The 26847-nt window shown below is 43.2% G+C and overlaps 1 protein-coding gene across 6 annotated transcripts in view; it reads left to right on the top strand.

Annotated features, from left to right (window-relative positions):
* The window catches only part of NRP1 (neuropilin 1), a 137746-nt gene that overhangs the window by 100457 nt on the left and 10442 nt on the right, over window positions 1-26847 (top strand). For 3 of the 6 annotated variants that reach the window (XM_059911479.1, XM_059911474.1, XM_059911487.1), the window contains 5 exons: window positions 6013-6344; window positions 10885-11029; window positions 14980-15084; window positions 19440-19499; window positions 25621-25758. In XM_059911479.1, coding sequence (XP_059767462.1) covers window positions 6013-6344; window positions 10885-11029; window positions 14980-15084; window positions 19440-19499; window positions 25621-25758 — 780 coding nt within the window. Of the gene's footprint in view, window positions 1-6012; window positions 6345-10884; window positions 11030-14979; window positions 15085-19439; window positions 19500-24450; window positions 24826-25620; window positions 25759-26847 lie in introns of those variants that run through there. The other 3 variants (XM_059911495.1, XM_059911504.1, XM_059911509.1) reach the window with 2 other exon arrangements.

Below are 26847 nucleotides of genomic sequence, written 5' to 3'. Positions count from 1 at the left end.
TTTATTTATTTATTTATTTTTGGCTGTGCTGGGTCTTCGGTTCGTGCGAGGGCTTTCTCTAGTTGCGGCAAGTGGGGGCCACTCTTCATCGCGGTGCGGGGACCGCTCTTCATCGCGGTGCGCGGGCCTCTCACTATCGCGGCCCCTCCCGTTGCGGGGCACAGGCTCCAGACGCGCAGGCTCAGTAGTTGTGGCTCACGGGCCCAGCTGCTCCGTGGCATGTGGGATCTTCCCAGACCAGGGCTCGAACCCGTGTCCCCTGCATTAGCAGGCAGATTCTCAACCACTGCGCCACCAGGGAAGCCTGGCTCTCCTTTTAATTAAACAAAATCCTTGTTTAAGCCTGAACTGCTCTTTCTCATTTTCACAAGGATTTTCCTGAAAGGTAATTCTAGGAGTATGAGTATTCACAGGTAAACAAGGCAAATAATTTACTGGATTTTTAAAAATAGTTAAATGACCTAGTTATTTAAACAGATGTCTAAAATACCATGTTTTGATATTTTCACACATATTCTATTTTACAGTTACTTTAAGTAACTATTTTTTTTCAAACTGCATACTGCTACTATCTTAATCATGACCCCTAATATATTTTAGACACTTTCTAGTAAGATCTTTCTAGTAAGATCGCTACAACCGCCAAATAACTGATCAAAGCAGGTTTTTGGAGAGGCCAGTGTGTCATAACGATCGTCACACAAAAAGAAGGTGTGCAGACATATCCAGGCTTTGCTCTGGGCTATCCATTTAGTGCATGAGTGACCATGGACAAGACCCTCAGTCCCTCTTATCTCCATCTCCTTGTCAGTCAGTAGATCTCCATCTCCTTGATTCAGCTGTAATGAAGATTTAAGTGAAAGGATTTTATAATGCTTGGCTTAGAGTAAGTGCTCACTAAACGGTACCCAGTAAATTAAACAGTTCATGGTACTCAGTAAATTGAACCTAGAATAGGCCCCAGCAAACAGAGCCCCTAATGAGACAGCAATATCAGTGTTTTCTTCTTAATTACCAGAGTAGATAATTTTCATCTTTAAGAGGCCATGGTCCCCTCGGTGGAGACCAATGAAAGAAATACAAGACTGCAGGTTCACTGGGGGTCTGGAAGATGCATGAAAGCAGGAGCCATGTTTATCTTCTTTTCCATTGCGTCCTGTGTGCCTGGAACAAAATATGTGCTCAATACACTTATTTTTTTAATGAATGAATGAACTGCAGTTTTTTCCATTTCTTATAATAAACAAGTGACTGGATTGCAAAATTTTACCCTTTCCGCTTGAGTGGGAAAGCCCCAACTCAATCTGGATTTTTTTAAAAGAAACTGTTGAATTATAAGTTACCATGAGAATACATCACTTGAATCCAAAGTCTCCAGAGCCCCCAAGTTTTAACCCAATTTTTCCATTCAGAAATTATTTTTTAGAAATACAGCAATCCTGGAATAACCAGAGTATACAATGGTGGGTCACCATATAGAGAGATAAGGAAAACAAAATTGGAGCAAACCATTCTACTTTGTAGGTAATTGACAAAGGAACATTTTCATTATTTTGACAAGGCAGGCTTCATCATTTTGGCAAAGCTGCAAATTGGTGAAAATGCCCTTGCTGTCTGAGAACACACCGCAAACGCTGTTGACTTTTTCGTTAACCAGAAGTTAATTAACTGCGGCTTCTGCACAGGTCAGCATGTTCCTGTGTTGATCAGAGTCTGCAAGGATGATCTTAGGCCCTACAACATCCAGAGGTACCTTCTGAGTCATCGAGGAAAGATTAAATTATGCTCATTCAGCTTCACCCATCAAATGCAGTTATTACCTCCTCATTCCTTGAAAACTGGTTAACTGAGTATTTGATTTACCAGTATATCTGTTTTCACGTTAAAGCTCAGTTCAGAGATTTTACTGGAAAATAACATCAATGAAAATAACCACTGCCAGAGGGGAAAGGAGTTGGGGGGTTGGGGAGTTGAAAAGGGTGAAGGAAATTAAGAGGTACAAACCTCCAGGTGTAAAATGAATAAGCCACAGTGACGTAATGTACAGTATAAGGAATATAGCTAATAATATGATAAAAACTTTGTACGGGGACAGATGGTTACTAGACTTATCATGGTGATCGTTCCATAATATATGCAGATGTCAAATCACTATGTAGTATACCTGAAATTAATGTAATGTTGTACATCAACTATATTTCAATAAAAAAAGGAAAGAACCACCTAATCCCCCATCACAGAACTCATTTCTCCTTCCCATCTAGGATTGGTTTTAAGGTTTCTAAACAGGGTTGCCAAGTGAAATACAGAATGTCTAGTTCAATTTGATGCAGATAAATGCATAACTTTTTAGTATAAGTTAGTTCCCATGCAATATTGGGGACAAACTTATACTAAAAAATTATTTGCTGTTTATTTGAAATTCTGACTTAGTTTGGCAGCCTGTTTCTTGTGTCGTTGTTTTTGTTAGATTATTTGTTCGTTAAATCTGGCGACACTATTTCCAAAGGATGTGAGATGGAGCCAGGCTAATCAGGGAGCATCTGAGCCAGCCTGCCGCGGACGAACAGAGCTAGATCCCAGCAGCTTATGCAAACCTTGAATTGTTAGTGGAACCTTTCTCCTAACCGTGGCTAAAAGCGAGTCACTGGTTTTCAGTCAAAGGCAAATCAAGGTGCCTCTTCCTTGATCTTGGATGAGGCCGACTTGCAGAAGGAATGCCCTTTTCTGACTGCACGAGGGCTGTATTGGCAGGATGCGGGCTGGCATCACGAGGCTTGTGGATGCGAGGACTGTGCCCTAGCCAGCTCTGCACTAGAGAAGGGACCTTCTTCCGGTAAAGGTTCTGCCCTCCTTACAATATTCAAGTTAATTGTGTTTTTCTCCAAATGGTAACATCTGGTACATATTACCAGCTAAACATTTTCTTTGCAAAAGCTGGTTTTGAATCAGACAGGTGTGACCACAGTGACCAAAAATGTGACTTCTATTTTTAACACTATAATTTCCGAGACCCTCAGTAAAATCGTTTTTGTCAATCTTTTTATAATCCCCATTGAATTTATTCTTGGTTTCCAGATCCCAGCTTGGAGCAAATACTGCGGCTGAATTACAGGAAAGGGTGCTTGGGGAAAAGGACAACTGCCTTTTATTGTGTTAATAAGCTGATTCATTCAACAAATATTTGCAGAGCAAATACCAAGAATAAAGGGCACAAGGAGTCATAGAAAAGTTTTTTTTTTTTTTAATTTTATTTATTTATTTATTTATTTATTTATTTATGGCTGTGTTGGGTCTTCGTTTCTGTGCGAGGGCTTTCTCTAGTTGCGGCAAGCGGGGGCCACTCTTCATCGAGGTGCGCGGGTCTCTCACTATCGCGGCCTCTCTTGTTGCGGAGCACAGGCTCCAGACGCGCAGGCTCAGTAGTTGTGGCTCACGGGCCTAGTTGCTCCGCGGCATGTGGGATCTTCCCAGACCAGGGCACAAACCCGTGTCCCCTGCATTGGCAGGCAGATCCTCAACCACTGCGCCACCAGGGAGGCCCAGAAAAGTTTTTTATATGACTTGCTTCACTCCCTCAAAGAACTTAAAACCTGCGGAGGCAAGTAGCAACCCAAAGAACTGAATATGGCCAGTATATATGAGACATGCAAGTGGAGAGCTAGGAAGAGTCCCAGAAAAGGAAAACCATGTCTAGTTGGAGAGAACAGAAAAATTGAATATATAAGGTAAAATTTGAAAACAGGTCAAGATTTTAAGATAGTGGGAAGGACAAAATGATGGGGAATTCTTTAGTGGAGGGAACAGAATGATAGAAAGCCCCCAACTACTACCACCACCGAGGTGAGGGAGCCTTCATTGAGTAGGGGCCTTGCAAGGCCATGGTATGGAAGACCTGGCACACTGGGTTGAAAGTACGTGCATAATTTGTAGGTTAGCAGGCACCGAATTTTTGAGTAAAGAAATGGCATGATCTGAACTGCACAACTCAGGTGGAAAGTATCTGAGTAATTCGTTCTTAAGGGTCAGCTGGTAACACGGACACAGCCTAATTGCATTAGAAACATGCCTCTCACGATTGGTTACATTTTAGGCTGAATTTTGATTTATGCAGAATGGAGTTGTTTCAGAGAAAAACAGATTCTCCTTCCTGGCATGTCCTCAATGGAGATGTACAATTTTGAAAAGAGAATAATTGAAATGTTGAACATTTTGTTATTAACCCACCAATCAATTAATCAGTGATGGGTACTCTCCTGCTCAGAAGCTCCTTGGGCTGCTGTAGAAGATATAGAAAGATCTATGATGCCATTCATTGCCTTTGAGGAGTTTCTAGTCTGGTTCTGGACACAGGACTCCCAATCTTAAAACATGGAGAGAACGGCTTAATGCTAAACTCTGTGCTGCTTCCTGTATGGTAGTCATATTTCTGAGAAGGGAGGGTTCAGGATAAAGGATAGGGTCATTTGAGAAGTTTTCAGGAAGAGCCTTAAGCTGGGTTTGAAAGTCTGGGCAGAACTCACCTCTGTCAACAGGAGGATGAGGGGGCAGCAGGAACATTTTGAACAAAGGCAATGATGAGAATTCTCTCTATGGTATGTGGGAAGAAAATGGATTACTGTCAGTAATAGGAAATAAAATTAGATACCTAGGATGAAGCCAGAATGAGGGTGTTGAAAAACCAGATCAAGACTTTTTATAGTGTCCCATAAATAATGGAGAGCCATGGAAATTTTTCAAAGATCTCTCTCTTTTTTTTATTGTGGGCAAATGTACATAACATAGTTTACCATTCTAACCATTTTTAAGGATACAGTTTAGTTGCTTCAGTAATCACATTATTGTGTAACCATCACCACAATCCATCTTCAGAACTTTTCATTATCCCAAACTGAAACTCTATACCCATGAAACACTAACTCTGCACTCCCCTCCCCCCAGCTTCTGGAACCCACCATTCTACTTTATGTCCTTATGAATTTGACTCTTCTAGGTACCTCATATCAGTGGAATCATGCAGTATGTGTCCTTTTGTGTCTGGCTTATTTTCCTTAGCAATGGAAGATTTTTGAACATAAGAGTGACATCGCAAAAAAAAAAGAAACTATGAAAAGCGACGTGGGTATTGTTGATTCAAAACTGGGGTTTGAGAGGGTAGTCAGGGGACCACTTGGCATGTAGCCATGGCATCAAGACGATGCCAGAAGAAATGAAGATCGCAAGACTTTTTTTTTTAACAAAAATATGACAGGATTTGGTAGCAGAACAGGAATGGAAAATGGAAAACGGAAAGACAAGATGACTAGGCAGGAGCTAGCTGATTGGTGGTGATTCCACTCATTAAAGTGCAGAGTTGGATAAAGGGATTTGGTGTCGAGGGGAAAGGACTATTTCTGTTTGGACTTGGGACATCTGAGTTGACAGTGGGATCGTGTAGAGTTCTCGTGCAGTTAGAAACAGGGGTGGGGAGGACACCTGGGGGGAGGATGGGCCCCTCCTTCAACGCTCAGTCCAAAGGTTCCCCCACCCCCGGCAGGGGGCCCTCCTACCTCTTCAAGCCGAGCCCAGCACTTTCTTTCTCTTCACCTCCTCATCATCTTCTTTTTGCTTTTGTTTTGGCAACTTTCCTGCTGTTGGAATTATTGGTTTACACATCTCCAGCCCCGCATAAACTGAACCTCCATTGGGCAGGACCTGTACTTGATCTAGGGATAACTTCCGGATACCAAAGGGACCGAATGTCAATTCTTTGACCTTAAACTTGGAAGAACTCAAAAAGGGAAGAAATGAATGTTCTTATCGAAGATTTTCTTTACCGGACTGTGAGTGCAGGGCAGGGAGTGCAGAAAGAGGAGCGGGGAAGCTCTGGTTTAACGTCAGATGATCCAGACATTTGCAAATGTACATGAATGCGTACAGACCATGTTTTTATTCAATATGTTGGATTCTCTTTCTAAGCATGGAGACTTTTAGAAAATCATTTTACATCGCCTATTCCGTTCCCCTCTCTAGATTATCCTTGCTCTGGAATGTTGGGTATGGTGTCCGGACTTATTTCCGACTCCCAGATCACAGCATCCAACCAAGCGGACAGGAACTGGATGCCTGAAAATATCCGCCTGGTGACCAGCCGCTCGGGCTGGGCACTGCCGCCCGCCCCGCACCCGTACGTGAACGAGTGGCTGCAGGTGGACCTGGCGGAGGAGAAGATCGTGCGGGGCGTCATCATTCAGGGGGGCAAGCACCGGGAGAACAAGGTGTTCATGAGGAAATTCAAGATCGGGTACAGCAACAACGGCTCGGACTGGAAGATGGTCATGGACGACAGCAAGCGCAAGGCCAAGGTGAGGCCCGGGCGGCGCCGGGAGGCGGGGGCGGCGCCGGGAGGTTGGGCGGTGCCGGGAGGCGGGGGCGGCGCCGGGAGGGGCCCCTCCCTCACGGCCTTGACTGGAACCAAGGACCCCGGCCTCTTCCTGCGGAAGCGCTGCTTCTCATTTCCTGAAAGCCGTGGGATCTGCGGGGGCGAGTGATGGAGACAGTTAAGATTCCAGGGGAGACAGGAATTCCACGGCTGAGAATCGCGTCGCCGGTCACCTTTCTCTCCCGTAGGGAACAGCAGGTGGCTCAGGGGACCGGGAGGTCGTGAGGGTGGGTCCAGGGGGCCACTGCGGTAGGAATTCAGAATCTCTCTGCAGACTCTATAATCTCTCCGTGAGCACCCGCCCCCAGCCCCCTTCTCTCACACATCCCTTAAGTGTATTTTTAAATTTTTTTAAATTTTTATTTTTTTTATTGAATGAAAGAGTTTAAATTCTATAGTGCTTTACAATTTTCAAAAGTTTCATAAATGTGCTGAAATACACATAACAGAAGATTTGCCATCTTAACCTTTTTAAGTGTATACAGTTCAGTAGGGTTAAGTACATTCACGCTGGTATGCAAGCCCATCTCCAGGACTTCCTCATCTCGCAAAACAAACTCCGCCCCCATTAAACAATAATTTTCACCCCCTCTCCCCCAGCCCCTGACAACCACCATTCCACTTTCGGTTTCTATGCATTTGACTACTCCGGGAGCCTCATGTAAGTGGAATCAGACAACATTTAGCCTTATTTTACTTGGGATGATGTCCTCAAGGTTCATCCATGTCGTAACCTGGGTCCGAATTTCATTCCTTTTTAAAGCTGAATAATATTTTATCGTATGTACAGACCACATGTTGGGTATCTATCCATCCACTGACGGACACTTTCACTGCTTCTGACTCTTGGCTATCATGAATAACGCTTATGTCTATTTCTTATACATTGGAACCTTTCAAAAAGCAGTTGGCCCTGGAGGATCTAGTGAAAAAGAAATCTTCCAACCTTCACCAGAACACGTGGCATAATTTTTTTTTTTAACGAAACAGGTATTCTTTAGTGATTATGTTTTTCTAAGGCTCTTGGTTAAATATATGTGCATTTCCTGAGCACAGAACACCAACTAGGAAAGGACGCCCCGAGTATGCTGCATGGCCTGGAAACTGATTTCAGATTAAAATAAGGAAGAGCCCCCAGAAGTTCAGTTCTGCAGGCAGAACTATATGTGGGTTCTGTATTCAACTGAAGATACTTCTCACCCCTAGCACAACTGGCCTTTCGGTCGCAGTCTTTCTGTCCCTGCTTTGCCAAGGACCTACTCCTTTTATGAAAAGATTTTAGCTCATTGGAGGGAATGGTAGTGTGGGAATATGGCTTCATACAGTCACTGGGGCCAAAGGCTTTGCAGGCAGTAAACAAAGCCGGGCCACGCAGCCAGCTCCCACTCGGCCCAGATGTGGAGGCTCTGCCGAGACTGTCCCTACGGCTGCACTCCGCACCAGTGGGCAGACCACCAAGAGGGATGATGCTGTCGGAAATGTAAGAATTCCTCTCCCATTTCATCCCCAGTTAACTTGTGGTTTCTAAAACATTTCCAGTGTTTTTTTTTTTTTTTTTAATCTATGTGCAGCTACTTTCTTGCTTGTGTCCGTTTCATTTTCCCCTTTTATGTCTACCCCTCTTGTTTTGGTAGAAGAAAAAGTAAAATAAACATCAGAAACTGGAGTTCCCCTAAGAGCCGATCTTTTCTGAGGAGTTGTGAGCCCTGTGGCTTTAGCACCAAGTGTGAATATGCTGCAAATCAACAACTTCCCGGAGCCGCTGTTGCATGGCAGTGTGAGCTGTTGTGACACGTTCTTCAACATTCGGGTTCTAAGAGGGAAAGAAAACAAATTGCCATAGGCTTTGGATGGGATGCGTCTTATGCTTCCTGGCCGTTAGTATCTAATCCACTCATCTGCAATCAAGTCTAAAGCTATCACTCCCTTTGTAGGACATCGCATATAGCATTCACAAGAAGCCAGCACACAGCTTTCAATTTTAACAAAAAACTCCATTCAAGATTGGTTGAATGTGTTAGATTTTTTCCTAAAATATTTCATCCATCATTATCATGTTCTTATGTATTTAAACCATAAAAGTTTCTGAATTGTTTACATGGCATCTAATCTCTGATTCCTAACATGTCCTTCCCCTGGAATAAAATCTTCAAGATGAAAAAGGAAACTGGTTAAACCTTCCATTTAGGAGCAGTATTTATTTCTAAATTTCACAAAGATAGTTAAAACATACTATATTTAAACTTGCAAATGAAGATTACCTGCTTAGGATGCCAAGTACCTTTTACATACGGTAAAGGGAGCACACAGTTGTGTGATCTAAAACAGCACTTTGATGGATTTAAAATCCTCTATGCCGTCGCCTTACTTCCTACCCTTAAATAGTGCATGACGGACAAGGTACCTCAGAGTCTTTGAATCGACTAGACTTTTCAGGGGCAAATAGATCTAAATGCTCCAAGCCCTCTTCTTCTAAAGCATGATTAGTGAAAAGACACAAAGACATTTTGTAAATAATCCTATGTTAGCAAACTTAGCCCAATTCCATATGGCCCTTCCTTGCTAATATTCTGCCCAGTTCATCACTGACAATACATTGTGCTAATTCTTTGCTCAAGGTAAAAGTAGGAGAAAAGCCTGGGACTCCGTAGATATAAGTGCTTTTCTCCTAAGAATGTTGGAGCTATGTTAACGTACACAGAACTTGCATGTGTAGTAATACTATTTTTACTATAATTAGTATCTTACTGAGAATACTTAATTGGGCCTGACGTTATACGTCAGATTCTCAATTAATGGCAGCAACTGCAGTTCTATCAAGAATGCAGAGGCCCCCGGTAGTGAATTTACTCTTGAAAATGATAAAAGGAAACTTTAATTGAGAGAGGTGGGTCTGTATTAGCCCTGTACTTCTAGATTCTTGGAGGATTTTCTGAGTTGGAAGAGGTCAATTAATTTACTTCTAGAACTCAGAAAAAACCTCTAGTTATGTCACAACCTTCCCAATCTATCTTCTCTTACTTGTGTCACCCATTTGGCCAAGATATTTCCACCACCGAATGATGGCATCTTTGGCTGGTTTGTGATGTCTTGACCCAGGTATTGGGCAGGGTTCCCACTCCTGACGGATATGGCCACCCACCCAATATGATCTACCAGATTTGGAAGCCCAAATCACAATCCATTTAAAGAAAAAGCAATGAAACTGAATGTGTGGCCATGGGAATAGACCTCAGTGTCCTAGACTTCAGTGTTGTCGTCTATTAAAATGAGGAAATCAGACTGGATTGTTTCTAAGGGCAGCGTGGTGAAGGGCGCCAGATAAGACTGGTAGGTCTGAATCCCAAGGTCATGGGCAAATTACTTGACCTCTCTGTGCCTTGCCTGTAAAAGGAGGGCAGTAATAGAACCTACCTCTTGGAGTTATCTTGAGGATTAATTGAGTGAGTACATTTTAAGCACATGGAACAATGCCTTGCACGAGTAAACATCACAAGATGCTTGATATATAAAAGGACACTCCCAGTGATAAGGCAGTTTGATTTTTTCTAATCCCCTCCCCTCTTCCCATTCTGGACAGAGTTAGGAATGATGTTGGGAGAAGAGGATACAGAGAGGCTTATCCATTTCTTCAAAAAGAAAACAAGCCTAGTCATTGCTCTATTTTCTTATGACTCCACTCAAGGATTTTGACCTTCCTGTCACTGTAAAAAGGAAAACAGAATAATCCAGTGGCAGCAGGGCAATAACAGCCGGGCTCCTGAACGTGTCACAGTGATGCCGAGTTAGGAATGCGCTTCACCAAGAGGTGCCAACTCATTGCAGTGCAACCAGGCATCGGAACATCGGTCACTTTCCTGAGATGAGAAAGTCTTTTATCTACAAATGCCTCCAGCTGGTGGTGCTGCTTAAGTCAACAGCAGTTCCAGTGGATTGGAATGACCCAAGTTCTTGGTTACAGAGCACTTGAAGTACGTGAAATTTACTATCTCCTCCTCCAGGAATAGAATTCCTTGCTCTTCTAGAGGACGGAGTTTTAGCAAAACCAGGACCCATTCATTGAAGAGAATGTGACAGGAGTCGTTACTGGAAATGTGGTGACTGTTACAAGATTTGAAAAATGGCAGGCTCCCTTCCTGAGTTTTCTTCCTCCACTTCAAGGAAGTGGTAAAAGTGTCACTTTTCCCAGGCACATCAGACTGTCATTTAAAAATGTGTCTCATTAAATCCTCAGCTTCTGGTCTAGCCTCAGTGTATCCTCCAGAGTTTCTAAGAAACGACATCTGTCACTTCTTAGAGACGGTTTAATTGTTTTTTCCCTTCTCATTTAGGAAAGGAATGTCAGCCGTTTACGAAGTAGTAGAATGAGGCCCATTTCTCTGGCCTGCTAAGAGTCCTAAAGGAAGGACTTTTCTGCTGAAAGGGAGGTTTTGTTAATACCTGGTGTTCTTCATACTTCACAGTCTTTTGAAGGCAACAACAACTATGATACACCTGAGCTACGGACGTTTCCACCCTTTTCCACGCGGTTCGTCAGGATCTACCCCGAGAGAGCCACTCACGGCGGACTAGGGCTACGGCTGGAGCTGCTGGGCTGTGAGGTGGAAGGTAAGCACGATTTCCAGAGCCCCCCCTGGTTCCCCAGATGTTTTATTTCCTTCATCATGCACTTATGCCCCTGACGGTGCTGCTGCAAATTGCCCCATTTCTCCTGGGTGATCCTGTGTCTCTTGTGTCTGCGGGTCCGTAAGGCTCATCACCTGGTGCCCTGCACGACTTATTCAGCAAATACGCTACTGAGCCTCATTTCTCCCTGTTTCAACAGGAAGACTTGTAGCCAAGCAGCCTTCTCCTGTCCCTAAGTGCACACTGCATCATTCCCAGATCTTTCCCCTAGTCCTTTGTCTACCCCCTTGGGATTCGTTTATCTTCTCATTTGACAATGTTTACTGAGCACAAGTTCTTTCCCAGACACAAAGGAGGCACCAGGAACACAAAGGTCTATAGGACGTGGACCTTACACTCAAGTAGTTCAGCATGGATGGAGGTGGTAGACCAACACACCAGCACTTGCTGCCCCTGGGCTTTGCCCCTAGAAACCGTGCCCATCCTTCAGGACTTGGCCCTGTGCCCTGTCTTCCATAACAGTGCCTTCACATCCTAATTTTTTGTGGGTTGTTTCCATAACGCTCCTCAGATTCTGTGGGGTTGTCTTCTTTGAGTTTTTTTTTTAAATGATGTATTGTGAAATTCACATAACATAAAATCCTCCATTTTGTTTTTTTTTAATTATTTTATTTTATTTTATTTTATTTTATTGCTGTTGTTGTATTTTGGCCACACCTCATGGCATGTAGGATGGTCCCTGACCAGGGATCAAACCTGGGCTCCCGCAGTGAAAGCTCTGAATCCTAACCACTAGGCCATCAGGGAATTCCCTAAAATCCACCATTTTAAAGTAAACAATTCAGTGGCATTTAGTACGTTGACAATTATTTATGCAGCCAACACCTCTATCCAGTTCCAAAACGTTTCCATCGCTCCAAAGTGAAACCCCCTACGCATTAAGCAGTTCCCCCCCAACCCCAACCCCCGGCGACCACAGATTCCATGACCTTCTTAGTGTTGTTCAGAGGTCCGTGTCTGGTCCAAGTTGGCATCTGCAGTGTTGACTACCATCACATACTAGCAGGAAGCAGCATTTGACAGGCTGAAACATCAAGACATTATCTTGGATGAATTTTTGTTGGTTTTTTTGTTGGTTTTTTGTTTTGGTTTCGTTTGGCTTGGTTTTGGGGGTTTTTTGCCCGTGCTGTGAGGCTTGAGGGATCTTAGTTCCCCGACCAGGGATTGAACCTGCACCCCCTGCAGTGGAAGCACAGAGCCCTAACCATTAAACCACCAGGGAAGTCCCTTGCATGAATTTCTTAGGCTGCTGCAGAGAAACAAAACTTTACATGAGATAATACATATAATGTACAGTGAAGTCTGTTTAAAGATAGACTTAGGTTATCATAGGAAGGTCATATCAAGGACAAATTCAGTTCTCACACTGACCTCAGAACTGCACTCTCCTCTTCATTTTTTCACATAATGAATGAGATGAATGTTTGAAAAAATGATATGATGGTTGCTTAGTGTACTATTTTAATGCTTGTGTGCATTGGAATTCCCATCTGCCTTCAATTTGGGCATAAATGAGTAACCTTATACCAACTTTTTCATCCCCATAAAGGTCTTTCTCTAGGTTAGTGCAAAGAATGGCTATTGTTGGTACCCAGATGTTAATCCATTGAGCATATGCTCAGAGTTGTTTGGAAGGATGCCTCTTAAATATCACCTTCTTGGGATTTCAAAATTATTTGTGTTTTGAGCCACCCAAATATAATTACATTCCTGAGCACATTAAATATCATAAAACATTTCTTACACACTAAAGAATCTTAAGCTATAAATCACCATCCTAGTGAATAATTCATAGCTGCTTTCCCACGTATTTATTTAAAAGCAGGCCATTATCTCCGATTCTTTATTAGGTAGTTGTTTCCATATCTGTAGTTATGTCGCAGGACCTCTGAATCATCTAGTCACTGTCAACACAGACCAAGAATGACCATGTGCCAGGAATTTGACAAAGATGCCAAGAAAAAGAAGGGATGGGCAGACTGAACCACCTGTAGACACATTCGTTCAGTGTGCTGAGCAGTGTGGTTGCCTGGAAAAGGGCGTCTGCTGCTCCGATGCAGGACTTTAGCCTCGATTCTGGGAAGCGACATTGATTTAGAAGGTGGAATGAATGGATGGTTGAAAAGACTGAGCCTGGTGGCAGTTTGCCAGTGTCAACTCAGTGGTGAGGTAGCAGTGGTGGTGAAGGGATTTGCTGCAGATGTTTGCAGGCACTCACCGAGGTGGGGAAGTTGCCCCGAGCCACACGAGGAGCCAGCATCCAGGGATAGTATTGTCAAAGCTGTTTAACACAGTTGGTGAAAGGCAGTGTTTTTCTTCTCCCTTAAAACGATTAACAGGCCCTTATTAAATACTGACTTTGTACCTTGCGCTACAGGAGATACCCAAAGATCGAGAAAGAGGGTGAGGTACAACTCAGCCATCTCTGAGTCTCCGTCTTATTTGGGACTAGCACGTATGTTTAAGAAACAGTTAGAGAACCACAGAAGATAAAATATTTTCAAGTAGTAAAATTGGGACATCACTTTTTACTTTTTTCAATTTAATCCCCGTACTACCCTGGGCCACTTCCAGTGCAAAACTCCTCCTTTTTTAAATACCATAAGGAATGTGGAAAAACCAGCAAGATGAATAGAGAGTTGGAAAGTGGCACGTTACCAAGAGCGAAGGCAGCTTAGCAAAGGCAAGCATCTGGATTGCCAAAGAGGATTCTGTTGATTCAGTGTTAGCAATAAGCAGAACCCAGAATATGTTGTGTATGCATTTTACAAAGTCTAGTATGTACGCCTAAACGGTGTGAACATTACCTGTACGTGGTGATTTCCTAATTATTATTGGTGTGTGTTTGGGGCAGTTGAGGAAGTTGAAACTAGCTATGTTTCTACATTTATTATAACTCTGCTCAGTCCTTTAGCACAATAACAAACAGGGTCAAATTTTTATTGAGAAAGCAGCAGTTACCAGCACATTCCAATTGGCCAGAAGCTATTAGAGAACAGGCCCCCACTCCCAGCATCTTGTCTGGTTTTCAAACATCAAGAGAACTGTCCATTATCTCAAGTCATGTAAAGTGAAATGTAATGCCGAAAACTGTAAGATATTAAACAGATTGCAAAAATGAGTAACAGGCTGGAAAAAAAAAATAGATGGAACTAAATTTAAAGAACTTCAAAAGCAGTCTTTGATTAATGTTGGCTACTTTTCAACTACAAACTCAAAGCTATGGGAATACCTGCCAGCAGTGGAATGTAGTCCTCTGGGAGTTAAGGTAAAATGACCCCAGGGAACTCCCAGACACCTGCCGTGGCTCACAAGCTGAGAAGCTTACTTAGAGGGAAATGGAGTCGCTCTTTAAAAAAATAAAGAAGTAAAGAACAATATTGTACTAAAAGTGAATGCTGAGACTCCCTTTTGGGGAAAATATTACAAGATAAACTTATCAAACTTAGTAAATACCAAGAATATAAAAGAATTCATGACAAGTGAGTCCTCTAGCACCTTGAAAATGAAAGGAAAAACAATTCAAGCCAAATCTCTATCATCAAAGTTCCCAACTTCAGGGTCATGAAAAAATAACCAGTGAGAATACAAGAACTTTTCAGAAAAAGGATGTGTATGTAGATAACAATGTATAAAATGCTAAGGCAGCCAATTCTATGAAGGAGATACGGATCAAATACCAAAACAAAGCAGTCCCCAATGCATTCTGCAAAATCCGAGTATATTTCGCTCCTGAAAGAGAGGCAAACCACGCTCCCGGTCTTCTAACCACAGATTAGAGTTTTCTGCAAAAGTATTAGCAGAATCAACAGCCGGGGGCTGGAGAATACATTTCAGAGGTGTGAGAAAATAATCTTTGGATCTTGTTTCAGCACCTACAGCTGGACCGACCACTCCCAATGGGAACCTGGTGGATGAATGTGATGACGACCAGGCCAACTGCCACAGCGGAACAGGTGATGACTTCCAGCTCACAGGTGCAGAAACCATCTTCATCCCATTGCTGTGCCATCTCAGTTCATGTTGTAGTCGAGACCCGCTAATTAACGTCTGTTTGTGTTTGCGGAAATCCTCACGGCGGCAGGCGGGAGGAAGCCTTGCCAAAACACGTGCATCTTCATTTCCTCATGTCGTCATGTAAACAAATTGTCCTTCACAGCCACAGCCATTCGAACGATAATTTTAGCCATTTTCAGAGCCAAAGGCTAGGATTGTCTTCATTGGATAAGAATTCCTCCATGGCTAAATATAACATAAACTGATTCTCATCTTCGACCTCCACCCCCTTCCGAGATTACATATGCACCACCCATACATAACCACACACTGGAGAACGTTTATTTTCATTTTCTAACAGGGATCAAATTTTTTGAGTGGATCCTTTATCCAACTAATTAATGAAGTCAAGCTTATATTTGAAATGCAGCTTTTAAGCTAGGATTTTGTGAATCATTTTACATTAAAATTTACAAAGGCAGAATTTGTTGTTATTTGACATCACCACTAGCAAATATATCAGGGATGGTGTGTGCCACATGCCTCACCGACTTATTTAGAGGATTACTCCATGATATTCTAAAACCCTAAAAGCTAGAAAGTGACCTTCTCTTCTACTTGGACTGACAGAGGAAACATTAAGCAAGTGGGGAAATGGAATGCCACCATTTGGAAACAGGCCAAAGCACTAGAATTATCACCCTATTGCTGCCAAAGGTACCGTGGGGCCTTTACTGCTACCCAGATCAAAACACAGTTTCTTACAGCATCTGACTCTCATTTTACATTAAACACGAGCCCGTGGATGCAGGTCTGTATTTTTACCCAAAAGGGATTCAGGAGAGCCCACGTAATTCATTTTCGTGGGCGAAACTGAAGGCGTTACCGTGTAACTTCACAATAGTGCCATGTTAGTAGCTAACGCGTTAATGTAAAATGTGGAAGGAAATATCCCACATTTCCCATTACTTCAAAAGCTCTCTTCTGAAGGAGCAAGACCGCTCTGCACCCTGAGATGGAATAAGGGGTAAAATCTAGCTCAGAAGTTTAGTGCCATGAACTGAGTTTACATTTCAATCCTACCTCCTAAGGTTCTCTACCTCCAAATTTCCAGGATAATTGCTTACAGTCGAATGGCCAATAAATGTCACGTGGTTATGGGCTTTTGAAAACAAATCTTGTATATAAGTAGTTGCAAGCCACAAAAATTACTCTAATTAATGCAGAGGGCTTTTCTTTGTAAGATGTCAAGCTCCAGCTAAAAAGCTTATACAGCTGATGTTAAAACAGAGTACCAGTCTGGTGAAGCAGGTCCTACAGAACCTTCCCAAGGTTGCCTGTGAACACTCTCTGCAAACCTCAGGCTTTTTGCAAACCCGGTCACACGTCCCATCCGTAGTGAAAATCCTCATAAAAAGGAATGTCTGCAGTCATCAGAGGCCCCCCTGTTCAATTACCCTCTTGAGGAGAGGTTCTTTCCTTTATAAACCCTAAAGTGGTCAGTTAATATTGATTAGAGACAAAGCCTCAGATTTATTCCTCGTGTCAGAACAACCAACCTTCTCATTTGTGCATTGGCTCATGACTGAATCAATTGAAACCTAAGCCTTTGAATGAAACAGGGTGAGTCTGTTAGCCTGGAGCAAACTGTGTATGGCCACGAGTTGCAAACCACAGAAAATGGGTCATTTTGCCTGGAAACACTGACAGTCCTTTAACAGTACAAGGCGATAGTTTATCTACAGCATTTAAAATCATTTATTGGGTAGATAGAAAACAATGCATTCAATTTTTTTTTTTTTTTTTTTTTTACGTATTACCCTGGCAAAAAAAGTCATTTTCTCAGGCCAGCACGTTTGTTTCAATAATTTGATCTATACGTGTATATATTAAGAACTTCTGGGGGTGCTGATAAGGTTCACTCTATTCCCCCAACAAGAAGAGGTGATCTAAGGAGACATTCTCATGCTTTGTATTCATTTACTGCATGACAGCCCATTTGTCCTTTTTTAAAAGCTTATTTTGCTCTGTGAAGCTCTGTGTTAGTCTTTTCTGAAGAAGGGCGGGCTGACGTTTGCCCGTGTTTGCAAGCAGCCCAGCCTGCCCCTAACCCACTACCTTTTCACAGGTGAGCATCTCACCTCCTGGGCTCACACACAAGTCTGTACCCTCCTTGCTCTTTCTGTCACAGCTGCAAACTTTGAACGTTCAGTGTCTTAAAACCAAACGAAAAGTATTCTCCCTTTCACCCTGATGGTTGGCAGCATGGAAATTGGGATCAATGCTCTCTGAAGGTTCGGTCCCTTAACAGAGATGATGTCACTTTAATGTCTTCTCCTGGGGGTGACCTATTTGAATATAGGGGGAAATAAGTATTTAGCAAAATGCTCGTTATCTATAAACAACACTGAATTCCAGGTGAACTGTACCAGATGGATGGAAATGAGGAGAGGTTTTGCTCTCCTTTGCTTGCTGTCAAGGTGAAAATTCACCCTTGAAGTTACTCATTCGCAAATGCCTTTGATGTCATTAGATAATACAATTGGCTTCAAAGGCACCAGGAGGCCAAATTTCACATTGGATCTGTGTGTACCCAACAGGGGAATTTGGCTCCCAACCTCTAACAAAACTGACAGTGCATATCTGTTTTTAAAAGTGAATTTTCACCTTGAGTCTTTCTCCTGTAAGACCACTGGGAACGGAATGCTAATGCGTCTGGCCTCCCTCCAATTCTGCCATTATAGATTCACCTTCTTAACCCATAATATATGTAATGGCTTCTCCTAGCGCCTGCCTCATTGAAGCCATGCACACGTGAGACCACTTATCCAGCATATTTACTGGGCGAGCAGGGGTAACACGACTTGGTGCTACAGTGGACTAGCTCAGAAATCTTCAGGCCATTTCAAGAGCTCAGTTTTACGGCTCTCTGATTCATGATCTGGGTGATTTCTCACCCGTGGGAGCTGCAGGATAGGACTAGGGCTCGGCCAGAATAGAGATGATTACAGTCTTTATTTATTTATTTATGGCTGTGTTGGGTCTTCGTTTCTGTGCAAGGGCTTTCTCTAGTTGCGGCAAGCGGGGGCCACTCTTCATCGCGGTGCACGGGCCTCTCACTGTCGCAGCCTCTCTTGTTGCGGAGCACAGGCTCCAGATGCGCAGGCTCAGTAGTTGTGGCTCACGGGCCCAGCTACTCCGCGTCACGTGGGATCTTCCCGGACCAGGGCTCGAACCCATGTCCCCTGCATTGGCAGGCAGATTCTCAACCACTGCGCCACCAGGGAAGCCCTACGGTCTTTATTGAATGACACTACTGGAAGGTGTACAATGGCACCTCGTAGCCACCTCCAAACTTTCCATGATGGGCATGAGCCCTCCATGCCCTTACTTTATCTCTTGGGAAAGCAAATAGATGCTCTCGACCATGATCTGCAAGGCAGACACACATATGGAGAAATGGCTTTCTCAAGCACCAAAGTAATAAACAGCAAACCAGTTTTTCAAGAAGCGTTCAGGTGACGCTTGTGGGTTGCGCAACTTGAAGAACAGGACTTTAAAACAGAAGGCTCATGACGAAGGGCGGAAAATGGCTGAGCTAAGATACCTAAGCTAAGAGGGTAAATCTAAGTTTCCACTGGTCCCCAGACCACGAATTCCAAGTCGACCCAGGCTGATTGAAGTTGACAGCATTCAGGGTGTTGTTTGTGCAGTCTTCCAGCTCCTCGGGACTGTGAAGAAATGTGTCCCTCCGCCCCTTCCCCTTTTCCTGCAGCTTCTCCGAACTGCATACTGGGCGGAATTATTTGTCCTTGGGAAAAACAAACAACCACAGCAGCAAAAGAAAGGAGGAATTACTGCCATCCGCTTTAAAACTTCAGTTTTTAAAATAGATTGTGGGGACCAGCCTTGCAGCTCCCCCCAAGACACACATCTGAAACCTTGGGAAACTATTTGAAGCTTAGAGGTCCAGGTCAAGTTTAATACTTAAGTCACTAAGGACCTTGGGAGGCCTTTGCTTTTCACTCTTGCAATTGTGAGCGTCGTCGATTAGTCTGGGAGTCAAGGAATGCCCTTGGAAGGAAGTCTGGAACTCTCCATACTGCCTAGATGCTTTATGAATAAATGTATCAGGTAAAAAATAGTGGTTTATTTGAATTTGATATTGTGGTGAACAAAATTTAAGACATTTGCTATAGCTGGAATTAAAGGAAGAATTATCTGAGGGAACTGCTAGCCTCTAACAGATGTATGTAAGCCTACAGCATTCTCTACTAAATATTACCTACAATGCTGCCTTTTTCTCATCTCATATGTTACTGTTTCTGTGTTTCAGGTGGTACCACTGTGCTGACCACAGAAAAGCCAACCGTGATAGACAGCACTATGCAATCAGGTATCAAATACCAAAGAGAAAATGTGGTAGATTTCACATAGGCCTGTCCTTTCCCACAAAATAGCACATCGCTACGGTTCTCAATTTCCGTTTCCCTCAAAAGTCCTAGCAGAGATACCACCAGCATCTGGTCCCCAAGCATGAGCCATAAACACTGCTTTCCTTTCATCCACATGTATATGCAGCAGGGAGCAACATTTCCTTCCCCATCAGTCATTGCCAAATGGTGACAATCCCCGCTCTCAGCGGAAGGAACCGAGGAACATACTTTGTTTAAATGCAGCACATCTAGGACACGGACTGTGTTTGCAAACTCAGGAGAAGGAAGTCTCCCAGGCAGCAGCCTGACTATTTATTTTCATCGCCACTCAGCAAATCGGAGACAGGCGAAGTTTGTCAGTTTTGTCTGCCACAGAGTTGGCAGTTTTACAGCCGCATTTCCAGTGGGTGCGCCACGAGATGCGGTGCAGGAAACCAGGGCTAGCAGTGCACCCGGAGAGGAGCGCCCTCGGAAAGGGCACCACCTCTGCATCCTTTTATTAATAGAGGCCCTGTGATGACTTTTAGAGCCTCTGGCTTGCTGTTGATCAGGGCCCAGCCACAGGGATAAGGTGGCCTCCCCCTCACTCTCTTTTGTATTCTGTTAGTATTTTTTGAAAATCTTCCCCACAGACACACACCAGGGGAAACAGTCCGTATAAGCAATCAGAAGTTTTACATACTTTAAAGTTAATCATCAGAGTGAGGTGAACAGGTCAGCTCACCAGCTTCTCCCATTTCCTCTACTGAAGCCCGCAGCCTTGGCCTCCACGGTCACTTCTTAGTGGGGCATGTGGTGTACATCACTGTTTCCTCAACAGCAGACCCTCCGCAGCCAGCAGAACGCAGAAAGGACTGCTCTGATTAGCATGCTTCCTTAAAGGGTGCTGTCACTCTTGACCCGATTAACCAGCAAAACAAACTTCCCTTTAGCTGAACTTAACCCCAGGTTCCCCCATGGCGGGCTCAGGGTGACAGACTCCCTGCTGCCACTCAGCTCAGACACCCCCAAATACCGAAGATGAAACTGAAGAATAGTGTTCAGCTAAATTCCAACAGCCAGCCGGGAGTCCCATCCACACCTTTTCAGGTTATAAAGCGTAGCCTCGGGGGATTGGCTGGCGGCCCCTGCCTCCTGGATGGGGCTCTTGCTCTCTTCCCATCTTCCCTGATAGGAAATTCCTGGTTTCCCACTCAGCCCCATCAGGGTGGTTTTTATGGGGTAACTTCCCTGCAGGTTCCTTATGACCCTCTGTCACAGGGAAGAGGGGTGAGGTGAACAAGTGACGTTCTAATAATGTAACAAACATTTTAACTGTCGCTCTAGTTTTTCCTCTTGCCAGAGAGTTAATTACAATCACTAGGAAGTTGCCAGCTAGCTTGTTAGATCGCATCTCTTTTCTTGCCTGTCCAAAGAACTAGGGGTCATCAAAAATGCAAGCATGAACAGCAACCTTGGGGAAAATGGAAAGGTACATCAGATCCCAAAATGGGATGACTCTCCCTCAGTGCTGGAAGTCTTTGTTATCAGACCAGGAATGGCTCTGTGAACTTTTGATTTGTGCATGAGCTCAAGGCCTTTGTCTTGATAGCTTCGCAGAGGAGATCCAGAGCAGACAGTCATCTCATAGGGTCTACTGTGGTCAGAGGGCAGAGGTACAAATCGTGAACCAGTAAGACCCCTTGCTGCCACCACCTAAACAAGTTTACGTCAAACTGTTACCGAGTTCTGTTTCCTACTGCTCACCCCACGGCAGATCAATAAATCGAGAGACGAAGTATTGGGACAAGGAATAGCAACTTTATTCAGAAATCCTGCAGACCGAGAAGATGGTGGACTAGTGTCCCAAAGAACCATCTTACCCGAGTTAGGATTCAAGCTTCTTTTAGACTAAAAGGGGAGGGGGTGTGGCTAGTTGATGTAAACTTCTTAGTGCTGGAATCCTTTGTGCTTGCAGCTGTTCATGGATGTGTGGTCACAATGTTCCTATAAACCTCCAACAAGACAATTGTTATTTTATATTCTGCAACTTTTTATTTCTATATGAATGGAAAAGTGTTATACCTTTAAAGGTCAGCCTTAAGAATGGGCTTTCCTGTATATTTCAGGCTATAGGCAACATTCTTTTACAAAAGTGCAGAGCCAACAAGACTAAGCATCGGCAAGAGAGCACAGGGTTAGAGCTAAAGGAATAGATCCAATATGCAGTCAGGTTTGTTCTTCTTTTTTTTTTAATAATATGGTTGTGTTCTTTTTTTTTTTAATGTATTTATTTGTTTGTTTATTTTTGGCTATATTGGGTCTTCGTTGTTGTGCGCAGGCTTTCTCTAGTTGCGGTGAGCGGGGGCTACACTTCATTGTGGTGTGCAGGCTTCTCATTGCGGTGGCTTCTGTTGCAGAGCACAGGATCTAGGCACTCGGGCTTCAGTAGTTGTGCCACGTGGGCTCAGTAGTTGTGGCTCGCAGGCTCAGTAGTTGTGGCACACGGGCTTAGTTGCTCCACGGCATGTGGGATCTTCCCAGACCAGGGCTCGGACCCATGTCCCCTGCATTGGCAGGCGGATTCTTAACCACTGCGCCACCAGGGAAGTCCCCAAGGTTTGTTCTTTTCTATTACAGGACCACAGGGCTTATTGATGGGATGGTCTGTTCTACAGTCAGCCCAGAGTCCTTTACAACTTGCCTTGGTTTCCTGTTTTTCCATTGTCTGAGTCATGAATCTGGCTCTCTAGATCTTCGTTTATGGATAGTGAACTGTCTGAGCTTCTCTGAGGAGTTCCGTTCATTGTCACCTCCTGGCTAAGCCAATGCTCAGAGATCAGGTCTAACTCTGTGGTGTTCACCCCCTGGTCAGATGAACCGACTGATACCTGGATCCCCACTGTCCTGCAGGCACCTTGACAAGCAGCAGCAAGTCAGACCCTAAACTTGCATCATCATCTGATTTTGCTGAAGCCACTAGAGATTCAAGCAGAGTCTGAAGCCTTCATGTTGAGGATTCTTCTCAATATAATACATTCAGTGGGCATATAATATTCATATACTGTCTGGGTTGTAATCAGATGCATAAAAGCCTATTAATGCTCTGCCAGGAACTGATGAGAAACCCTGCATTTTAAATCCAGCTCCCCCTGGTGAAGCCTCTTACCCTCCAGGGATCCCCAAACATCCACTAGAGCAGTTCAGAGTATGTTCATGACCTATGGTTGCACTGACCCAGGCACCTCCACTTATTTCCACTGCAAGACCAGCCTATGAGTAGGCAAGCTTGCATACCCAATAGAAGTTTTGAAGACCAGATTTAAAAATTAAATCCTTGTACGTATATGGTGCTAATGATCTAACTCCGGGCAAACTAGGTTCACCAGGCGCAGCTGGTGCTGGCTCACAGAGGCTATAAATTTGTTTTAAGTTCAGAATATTGTTTCCTGCTATTTTGAAGAGTCAAGAAGGGATTTAGCCAGATTATTCCCAATGAATTTAATGAGAATTGTGCAGCCACAGGGCCTGGGTAATATTTTGAAGATTGAAAGGTCACATGTACTTAGTCCTATATACACATTTCATTCGTCCATTTGCTTTTTTTCTCTTTCTTTCTCTGCCCTTTTCTCCTCTGCTTCTGTCCTGCTCTCTTCCTCTTTTTTTTTTTCCCCCTTTCTGGAAATGTTTTTGTGTATTCTGTGTGTTTAATAGCCTTTCTAGCCAGGCTTGAATCTTCAACATTGAACTAATCTGACTCCATACCCATCCCCCACAAAAGTACTGATTTAAAAAAAAAAATTATTTTAATTTAGCAAGATTGCCATAAATTATATGATCGGGACAAGGAGATAAAAGAGTAGTTAGAGCAGATCGCCATGTTAAATTCGTAGATTGGGAAAAACAGTGGAAGATAAAGGCTGACTTCCATTCACTGGAGCGGGAGAAGTGCCTGAATTACTCTTTCAGGCAAAGCCATCCTCTTGTCCTGGCCATGACAAAAATACCCAAGTTCTTCCTGTATTTTATGACATCGCCAGAATAGTAATAGCCAAATTACGGATAGTATGGATTTCTGTAAATTATACAATAAATTTAATGTATTAACAAGGCAAATATAACCAGAAATGTGTATGCTGTAATGGCTTACTGCCCTCCTCTTTGTGCATGTCTTATAAATAACATTTACGTAGAGACCCCAGAACCACACACATATTAACATTTTCCCATATTAACATTTTCTAACACGAGATTACACAACAGTACTTTCCGGGGCTGTGGGCGTTGACATCCAAGGTTGTTCAACCATTCTGTCACTGTTCAGCTGACCACTACTTCTGCAAAATTCAATCTTGCTGCACAGAAGCAGGGCAGATTTTGGAGAGGGTTTTCTCATGCTTTAAGAAGCCCTATTTCATGGTTATGATGGACTAGGCATGAAATCTGTCTCTCCAATGACACTACCGCTGTGAAATATAGCCCTTTGCCCTAACTGAAAGTGCTCACGTTATACACATCACGTGACTTACTAGGTTTACTTTCCCAGCTGTCCCTGTGAATCCTTTGGCAGGTCACACTGTCATCGGATGGGAGAATCCATCCTGCTCAGTTTTGACAATGCGTGTGGTGCCTTCCTTCCAAATTTCACATTAGCATTTGAAAAGAGTTCCTTGGAAACTCAAAATGCAAAGTAACTCATTCTTATCTATTCAATAAACCTTTCCATTACAATCCCTCCTGCCATTATTGAAGTGGGGGAGGGGCCAGGGAGCCCAGACTCGGAGAAGAAAGCAAGATATTTGTGTTAAATGCTTAGACAAAGTTAAAGAAAAGATCCAAATGAGACAGGCTCTCAGCCTGACCCTAACACAGCATATAATACCATACTTCCCTTATTGTACAGAGACGTTGTTTTGCGGCTTTATTTTTTAGATCAGTTGGCTAGCTGCCCTAGGCACCTTCCTCGTCGTCTCAATGCTGCCATCTTGTGGACACCTGGACTCAGTGAGAAGCAATGACCCTCATTAGAGAAACCAGCCCCTATTGTGTGTTTAATTTTATTGTATATTCGGGGGAGGAGTGGGACTGGCAGAAACAAGAGAATTTTATCTTTAGGATTATTTTTTATTGTTAGCTCAAGTTTCCCCCCCTCAAAATTCCAAGCATCAAAGACTTCATTTTCCCCATCCTTAAAAAGTTAACCAATTTCCCCAAAAAAAGGGTTGAGTAAAAAAATAAGGCTATAGAGGTTTAAAAAACCCCATAGCCAAATAGCACCTTGTAGAACACACAAATCATTCCTGAGAATCCCTTCATACTTTCCTTTTAGATTCCAAAGGCAGCATTTTGAACGTTAAAAAATATACAAGTGGGTACCTATTCAAGTATGCTTTGGCTTTACTTGACCTTACATTGAGGTTTTAAGTGGGGCAAACAATTAATAGACAAATCTGAAAATTCACTAAAAAAGCAGAGGCTTCCAGTTAAAATTAACTGACCTGATATAAAGCACAGAAGTAAAAAATAATCTTATGAAATGCTTCAGAGATCTGCCAGTAAAAACCTGAAGCATAAGCTGGTGTGGTGAGAATACAAATAACCTCCAGGGTGAGATATTCAGCCAAGTCACGTTTCTAGACTTTTGAGGTTCATGGGTCAATCTCTAATTAAGATTCTTTTCATTGGTGGATATCAATTTATATGACTCATCCTCAAGAGCAGAGTATCTTTCATATTAAGTATTGCGGAAATAGGGAGAATGCTAATAGAATATACATGTAATATACATGCTTTGGAAAGTAACCTTCCTGGAAATTTTATGTAGCAATTTGACAGGCAGTCCATAATCTTTTTGAGCTGGATAAAAAAAAAAAATTTGTTTTAAATGTTACTAAATATGATGTTGTAAGCATTTGGACTTCTCCATGCATCTTTTGAGTTTCCTGGTAATCCTGGATTTTGTGGCTTTCCTGGAATTTTCAAACAGACATGAAGTTATGTAAATCATGCTTTCCATGAACGAATTAAGGACCTCTTTGACCTAAATGATTAAATGTGTCTTTCTCTGCTTGTCTCTGTTTTTTTCCTTTCCACCCACTGAAGAGTTTCCAACATATGGTTTTAACTGTGAGTTTGGCTGGGGTTCTCATAAGACGTTCTGTCACTGGGAGCATGACAGTCACGTGCAGCTCAAATGGAGTGTGTTGACCAGCAAGACGGGACCGATTCAGGATCACACAGGTAATGGAGGGTTCACTGTGGCCTCATTTCTTTGAATTAGAGAAAGTGTTACTGCGGAGGGTTGATGGGTCTCTGAGTTTAGGGAGTTTAGAAAATACTACAGAGCATTCACTTTTGCTTTTCTTTACTGCAATTAACATCATGTCCTCCCCTAGTAGAGATTCCCTTAGGCCACTTTGTAGAGAATGCTGATTAAATGTGGCAACTGATTGGCCCCTCTGAAAAATAGCAAACTTGGCAAATCAGTGTGTGTGAATTAATACCTGTTTTCTACTTTTTCTGAACATTTTTCATGGGAAATTTCAAATGTATTCAAAAGTAGAAAAGAAATAGTAAAATGAACCCTCTCTGTACATAACCCAACTTCAACAACCATCAAATCCTAGGAGTCTTATTTTATCTCTAGCATCCTGACTCTGGATTGTTTGGAAGCAAGTCCAAACACCACCATAGATGGTGTCATCTCGTTTATTTTACAGCTAAAGAAACAATAAGTGAGCTTAACGCTTACTCTCTTGACCCATGAAGTGGAAATAGATTGGGGTAGGGGTAGAAATCTTGTTCTTTTGAGGAAGATTGTAAATCTAGCCCATTCCCTCTGAGCAGATAGAAACCTCACCACACCGCAGCTCACAACCCACCTCACCTCCTGTCTTCCTTTCCTTCTAAGATTAATTAGGGTTGGGGTACATAGGGAGCCGTCAGCCACTTTGGGGAACTCTTTTACCCGCCGCCATCCTGTTTTCCTCCTAGTCATTTTATCACCCAACTTGAAATATGGAATAAAGAACCATCAGTGTCCTGCAAAAAAACGCACACGCATACCCTCACACACACACACACACACACACACACACACACACACACACAAAAACACCCAACCCACAAACTTCTGCCCTAATCAGTGATACTGACAGGACTGCTTCCTCAAGTCATGTTTCCCAAAAGAGACCCCAGAGGGGCATTTGCTGATGCTGAGAAATCTCATTAAGCCAAGTTTCCCCATGCCTGTGCTTGGGATGAGTGGGCCAGTGGGCCGATGGACAGGCAAAGGGTACTTCATGCCTTTCCCACTTTGTTGTTCACTTT

This window comes from Balaenoptera ricei, chromosome 2 (genome assembly GCF_028023285.1).
Source record: "Balaenoptera ricei isolate mBalRic1 chromosome 2, mBalRic1.hap2, whole genome shotgun sequence".
NCBI lineage: Eukaryota > Metazoa > Chordata > Mammalia > Artiodactyla > Balaenopteridae > Balaenoptera > Balaenoptera ricei.
The sequence above is the reverse complement of the archived record's forward strand: the minus strand, read 5'-3'. Positions and strand labels throughout refer to the sequence as shown.